Here is a 6,938-nt window from a genome sequence, read left to right as displayed (position 1 = left end):
GGATATGAGGGGTGCCGGTCAGTCCGGGGCTCCGGACATTTAAGACCCGTTTGAGACGTTCGTCTGGGTCGCTTTTTTGTGACCGGTCAGTGAACAGGGTGTCCGTCCGGACGTTTGAGATGGGTTTGGAGCACCCAGCTGTAGATGCTCTTAAGGAACCATGCCGTCTGACTCTGCCCAAGGGCCTTCCGAAACTTAGAGCCTGCCCTTGATTAGATCTTGATATTGTTTTCTCGCAAAAAGAAAGATCTTGATATTGTATTGTTGTTGAGGCCGGATGTAATCGGTACCATTTTCCTTTTTGGATGGAAAAACTATGCAGCCTATTACTCAAGAACGTCACATTCGGAGGTCACCATCTTCACATTAATATATACTGATTTTTGTAGGGGGGGAAAGGTGAAAGGAAGATGAAAAAATAAAGGTCGGCCGTGATTTGCAGGCCGTGCACATATCTTCCACTCTATAGCAGTCAACGCTTGCTCTAACAGACACGCATGCTCACCTCCTTCGAGAAAAGAACAGACGCATTATATTGCAGCACTAACCGGTCGTATTGCGCCAACGAACTCCACTCATCATGTAAGCTGCTGACCTGGTTTAGATTAGATGCCCTGCGCTCCCGCATCCATGCTGAATGGTCTTCCTATTTGCTGCAATGATTTCTCAATTTCCGGCATGTAATGCTTGGACGCACCACAGCTCCACTTACAATCCATAAGCTATAGCTGAATCTTCTGGATTTGTATAGCTCCACTTGCCAATTCAACTAGGAACAAATAGGACGCAGTCCGTCCCCCATGTAATAACGTTTGTTGCTTGGACGCCCATCCATGGCCGTTTCTTGGTCAGACGACCACTGTGCCGTCGCCGTTACGACCTCTTCCTCTTCCTCTCGCTCCTTTCTTTACTCAGCCTGCCTGCATGCATGGCCTGTGCAGGCAAGAGCTGCGGCATGGGCGCTCCGCTTGCTTCTGTTACACGTCCCGGTGGTGATCGAGAGCGAGGCCCAGACCGGCTCGCACTATCCTCTGCCTTGCGCTGACATGATCAAGATCAAGTCAACCGATGGTGGCGCGGTCGACGGCCGCGCCACTAGCTGCATGCGTCGCCCCCACCCACCACACCACTGCCGGCCGCCGTTGTCCCATCCCCGTGTCCTCACGCCCCTCCACCGGTAGAGCCAGCGGATATATAATGCGCACGCGTGTCCTCATGCCGAGCAAGCAGCCAATAAGCACTCACTCCAGCAATGGCATCTCAGGCTCGCGAGCTCCGCTTCCTCCTCGCCGTCGCCGTGTTCTCGGCCGCCGCGGCCGTGGCGGGCGCGCGGTACGGCGCCGCCGGGCAGTGCGGCCCGGTGGGGGCGATCGTCACCGAGCAGCTCTACTCGTCCCTGTTCCTGCACAAGGACGACGCCGTCTGCCCCGCCAAGGGGTTCTACACCTACGCGTCCTTCATCCGGGCCACCAAGAAGTTCCCCAGGTTCGGCGCCACCGGCGACCTCGTGACGCGCAAGCGCGAGATCGCCGCCTTCCTCGCGCAGATCTCCCATGAGACGACCGGCGGCTGGGCCACCGCGCCGGACGGCCCCTACTCCTGGGGCCTGTGCTACAAGGAGGAGATCAGGCCGCAGAGCAACTACTGCGACGCCACCGACAAGCAGTGGCCCTGCTACCCCGGCAAGTCCTACCACGGCCGAGGCCCCATCCAAATCTCATGGTACTGATAAATCCCCCGAGTCTACCTGCAAATTTCACCCATGGCGCCGGCACACGTGCTGATCTCTGACCTCTGGCCGGCTGATGAACAGGAACTTCAACTACGGGCCGGCGGGGCAGGCGCTGGGGTTCGACGGGCTGCGGTACCCGGAGCTGGTGGCCAACTGCTCCGACACGGCGTACCAGACGGCGCTGTGGTTCTGGATGACGCCCAGGGAGGCCAAGCCGTCGTGCCACCAGGTGATGGTCGGCGAGTACTGCCCCAGCCGGGCCGACGTCGCCGCGAACCGCACGGCCGGGTTCGGGCTGGTCACCAACATCGTCAACGGCGGCCTCGAGTGCAACATCACCGAGGACGCGCGGGTCAACAACCGGATCGGCTTCTACCGGCGGTACTGCCAGGTCCTCGGCGTCGACGTCGGGCCCAACCTCGACTGCGCGCACCAGCTCCCGTACTAGCCCGAGGGACTAGCCTCACGTTCCTCGACCGGGAGAAAACCATAGCCTCACGTGCTAGTTGCTTGAATTTGTAGTTTAGTTAAGCCTACAAAGAAAAACACTTGTATTTTGTTAGTAATAACAAATCTAATAAATTAAGGTTTCTTTCTTCAAGAACATTGATCGTACTATCAACAAGTGAAATTGAAGCAAGCACAAATGACAAATATCCTGAGCAAATTGAAAGCTACACCAAGATTCTCTAAAGTCTTCGTGTCTAACTTCATTGTTCGCACTTAATTGTGCTTTCTTGTATTCGACAACGATTTTTATTTTATCTTTTGTGGGAAGTATTTGACAACAAAATTGTAGAGGACAAGCCCCACAAGGTGGAGTAGCCTTTTTTTTAAAAGAGAGGGGCTTGCTCGCCAATAAACTAAGGCCCTTACAGAATGAGTGCAAAGTAAAGTGAACCAAAACATACAAGATCACAAGTGTCCGAACAAAGTGGCGCATCGCTTGCAAGCTAGACACTAGGCCTAGGAAATAACGTGGGTCGCCCACGGAGAGTCCCTGAATGGAAGAAGACGATCACATGATGGCTTCCCTGGCCTACATTGTCCCGTCTCGATGCGGCACGAAGAGCTTGACACTTTGCACAAAGATTGCTGACAAGACGATCATGTTGTGGCCAGTCTTGTTGTTTCCCAAATGCTCTCTAAAACTGTAGAAGGACAACAACTTAATACACAAGATCGGTCGGATGCTTGAATTCAAGACCTTCCATTGGTTTTCAGCATTCCAAAGTGGCCATACTAATGCAAAAAATCCCACCCAATAAATTTTTCTATCGTTTTTGTGGATCCCTTGCATAAGTTTATGGAATTCAGCAAACCTAGCCGGATTCCACAAGCAACCCGTGGTGTGTCTCGGATCACACTCCATACAAATTTGGCCACTATACATCAAAAGAATATGTGGTCACAATTTTCATTGAGGCCGCACCAAATGCAAGTGCCGTCCTCTAGGCCATGTCTCTTGAGCACCTGATCCCCACTTCGGATTCTGTTCCTGGCAACAAATTCCTTGCCTTACCCATTACCTCATAGTGCCTAGTAGATATGAAAATATCTCTATAAAGAGAATCCATGGAGCGCTTGTAGAACTTTGCCTCTAGTTCCTCAATTATCATAATAACTTTTTCTTTTTCATAAGAAACTTTGCCTCTAGTTCCCCGATTACCCATTACCTCATAGTCCCATGAATATAGAATGTCCAAAGCTTGTAGAACTTTGCAATATGTTTCTCTCTTTCTTAAGGAACCAAACATAAGAAAGTAAGCACTCTATATTCGTTCTTCATATCAAGTCTCCGTCACCTACTCTAACCTTCTTAGAACCCATCCCAAGAGGAAACATGGTCAGCAAGAAAAGTAACTAGGGGCTGAAAATGTAAAAAAAATGGAGTTTTCGATAACTTTGCAAAACTAAAGGCACTAACAAGGATAACAAACTACAATTAGGCGAGATATAAAACAAGGAAGATAATAAAGGTGATGCAAAGCCTATTGCAAAAAAAATGTACCTCTCCGACAATGGCGCTAGAAAGGTTGACTGCTACTAACAATGATAATTTTTGTTGGGATCCCCAACGTGGGAGTTTGTAGTACGCATCAAGCTTTCTCTTAGTGAGAAACCAATATATCAATCCATCGAGGCATCGGTATCCTGCAACAGTTGAATTTTCTGCAACACAAATAAAACTTTGCTTGTGTCCCGAAAAGGTCTAACAAGGGTTGGCAACCCTTACTAGTCTTACTAGTTGCAGAAGGCAGTTAAAAGATTGGGTAGTAGATAGTATTTTTGTATTTTTAGAATAAAAAAAAGGGAAACAGCATGTAAAAGTTGTTAGAAGGTACTCCCTCCGTTCCGAATTACTTGTCGCAAGTATGAATGTATCTAGATGTATTTTAGTTCTAGATACATCCATTTCTGGGACGAGTAATTTGGAACGGAGGGAGTAATTCTTATGCTAAAAACTACACCAAGGTTCATAGGTTCACCAATTGTAAGTTTAACTCTCCAAAGCATGAAAGTGTGGTAATTAACATAATCATGTTGAAGCACAATGAAATGTTTCATGCTCATGCCAGACATATGAATATGTTATTCTACATAGGCAGTTCATCTGTAATACAATCAGACCGATGCATCTTATAGTTAAATAGCTCGTCCATAGATTGAGATCCCTCTGCACCATCTGGACATCAAGTGTGAACACGCGTAATTGCTTCGAGCGAGATTGCATATTCTTGTGTTTATGGGATTCCATTGAACCCTCAAATAAACCTTAACTCTTAGGGACAAGAACTCTATACAAGCTTTTTTCCAGTTTATGTCAATGCGGTAGATTACTTGAAAGCTTTATCTCAACTAATGCAGAATTCTTCACTAATAATTATCGATCTAAATTGGCCAAGAGTAGACAAGCAACTGGAAAGAAATATATATCTATAGATCAAATAATATGGCATGCATATATCTGAACATAAAGAAATAATTCATCACATGATCGACATCACCGCTACAAATACATCAAGTTAAACATAATTCTTCACTAATAATTTGTTCATATGGTATTGTATTCAACATCTAAACACATCAAAATGGAGAGATTACAACTTTGGCTATTGTCATGAACCCGTGGTCCAGGGGGTGGACTACCACACAACTCATCTTAGAGCGCAAGGATCAAGGTTGGTGATGATGAAGATAGCTTCTCCCTCAGCCAGAGTTTCAGATCAGGGCTAAAAACGAAGATCGCCTCAAAAGCGTGATGTGGCGGCGGTGAAAATGATCAATAATCAAGCTGAGGGGTTTGGACATAGGAGGAAGCCTAGGGGTGCCCACGGGCCGCAGGTGCCCCTCTAAGGTGGACGCCTACACCCCATGGGGTCCACTAGGGGTTGGTTCTTGGCCCTCTGGTCCTCTCCTAGCATGAAATTCTAGAACCAATATTTGTTTATCTTTTCTCGAACTTATTCTGTGGTACTTTCCTAAAATTCCAAAAACACCTAAAACAAGATATGTCACTGTGCAATGCATTAATATATTAGTCCAATAAAAAGTATACCCAAAGTGGAGGTAATTAATATTAATGTAGCATAAATATTTTAAAAATTATAGATATGTTGGAGACAGATCAAGCTCCCCAAGCTCTGAGCATGACTCCTCTTGCCCCCCCCCCCTCCTCCCTAGTTCCATGCTAATAAGCCTCAAACATATCTATATATTTTATTGTTTCATGCTATATTTTATCATTTTGGCATAGTTTTAGTACCAATTTTTAATATTTTTCTGTCTAACCTATTAACTCAGTGTCCAATGTCAGTTGTTGCTTTTTGCATGTTTTTGGACTTGCAAGAAAATCAATTTTACAGAGCTCCAAAAATTCTGAAAAAAATCAAGAAAAAGTTTTGAGTCGAGAATCTTCTAGAGAGCCCGGGCACCACGAGAGGGGACCCTTGTAGGCCCCACACGGCTAGAACACAATGCCAGGGGTGGCTACATGGTGGACCCAAGTGCTCCCCTGGACCGCCTTTCCACCGCCTGATACGTCTCCAACGTATCTATAATTTTTGATGCTCCATGCTCTATTATCTACTGTTTTGGACATTATTGGGCTTTATTATGCACTTTTATATTTTTTTGGGACTAACCTACTAACCGGAGGCCCAGCCCAGAATTGTTGTTTTTTGCCTATTTTAGGGTTTCGAAGAAAAGGAATATCAAACGGAGTCCAAACGGAATGAAACCTTCGGGAACGTGATTTTTGGAACGAACAAGACCCAGGAGACTTGGACCCTACGTCAAGCAACCAACAGGGAAGCCACGAGGTAGGGGGCGCACCTACCACCCCCCCCCAGGCGCGCCTCCACCCTCGTGGCCCCCTATTGCTCCACCGACGTACTTCTTCCTCCTATATATACCTACGTACCCTTAAATGATTAGATACGGAGCCAAAACCCTAATTCCACCGCCGTAACTTTCTCCACGAGATCCCATCTTGGGGCCTGTTCCGGAGCTCCGCCGGAGGGGGCATCGATCACAAAGGGCTTCTACATCAACACCATAGCCTCTCCGATGAAGTGTGAGTAGTTTACCTCAGACCTTCGGGTCCATAGTTATTAGCTAGATGGCTTCTTCTCTCTTTTTGGATCTCAATACAAAGTTCTCCCCCTCTCTTGTGGAGATCTATTCGATGTAATCTTCTTTTGCGGTGTGTTTGTTGAGACCGATGAATTGTGGGTTTATGATCAAGTTTATCTATGAACATTATTTGAATCTTCTCTGAATTCTTTTATGTATGATTGGTTATCTTTGCAAGTCTCTTCGAATTATCAGTTTGGTTTGGCCTACTAGATTGATCTTTCTTGCAATGGGAGAAGTGCTTAGCTTTGGGTTCAATCTTGGCGGTGTCCTTTCCCAGTGACAGTAGGGGCAGCAAGACACGTATTGTATTGTTGCCATCGAGGATAACAAGACGGGTTTTTTTTATCATATTGCATGAATTTATCCCTCTACATCATGTCATCTTGTTTAAGGTGTTACTCTGTTCTTATGAACTTAATACTCTAGATGCATGCTGGATAGCGGTCGATGTGTGGAGTAATAGTAGTAGATGCAGGCAGGAGTCGGTCTACTTGTCTCGGACGTGATGCCTATATACATGATCATACCTAGACATTCTCATAACTATGCTCAATTATGGCAATTGCTC

General features: G+C 46.5%; 1 protein-coding gene across 1 annotated transcript; it reads left to right on the top strand.

Moving 5' to 3' along the window:
- The first annotated feature begins 1,212 nt into the window (after nt 1-1,212).
- On the top strand, nt 1,213-2,333 carry LOC123058090 (chitinase 10). Its single transcript, XM_044480912.1, has 2 exons — nt 1,213-1,722; nt 1,814-2,333. The coding sequence occupies exons 1-2, from the start codon at nt 1,253-1,255 to the stop codon at nt 2,178-2,180; spliced, it is 837 nt and encodes a 278-aa protein (XP_044336847.1). The 5' UTR covers nt 1,213-1,252; the 3' UTR covers nt 2,181-2,333.
- Nucleotides 2,334-6,938: the final 4,605 nt, after the last annotated feature.

Source organism: Triticum aestivum, chromosome 3A (assembly GCF_018294505.1).
Source record: "Triticum aestivum cultivar Chinese Spring chromosome 3A, IWGSC CS RefSeq v2.1, whole genome shotgun sequence".
Lineage (NCBI taxonomy): Eukaryota > Viridiplantae > Streptophyta > Magnoliopsida > Poales > Poaceae > Triticum > Triticum aestivum.
This window is presented reverse-complemented; position numbering and strand designations above follow the sequence as displayed.

Excerpts from the sequence above, each read along its gene's own strand:
- LOC123058090 (XM_044480912.1), top strand. The coding sequence starts at position 1,253 with ATGGCATCTCAGGCTCGCGAGCTCCGCTTCCTCCTCGCCGTCGCCGTG. Across the intron at positions 1,723-1,813 it reads GGCCCCATCCAAATCTCATG|GAACTTCAACTACGGGCCGG; the intron begins GTACTGATAAAT and ends GCTGATGAACAG.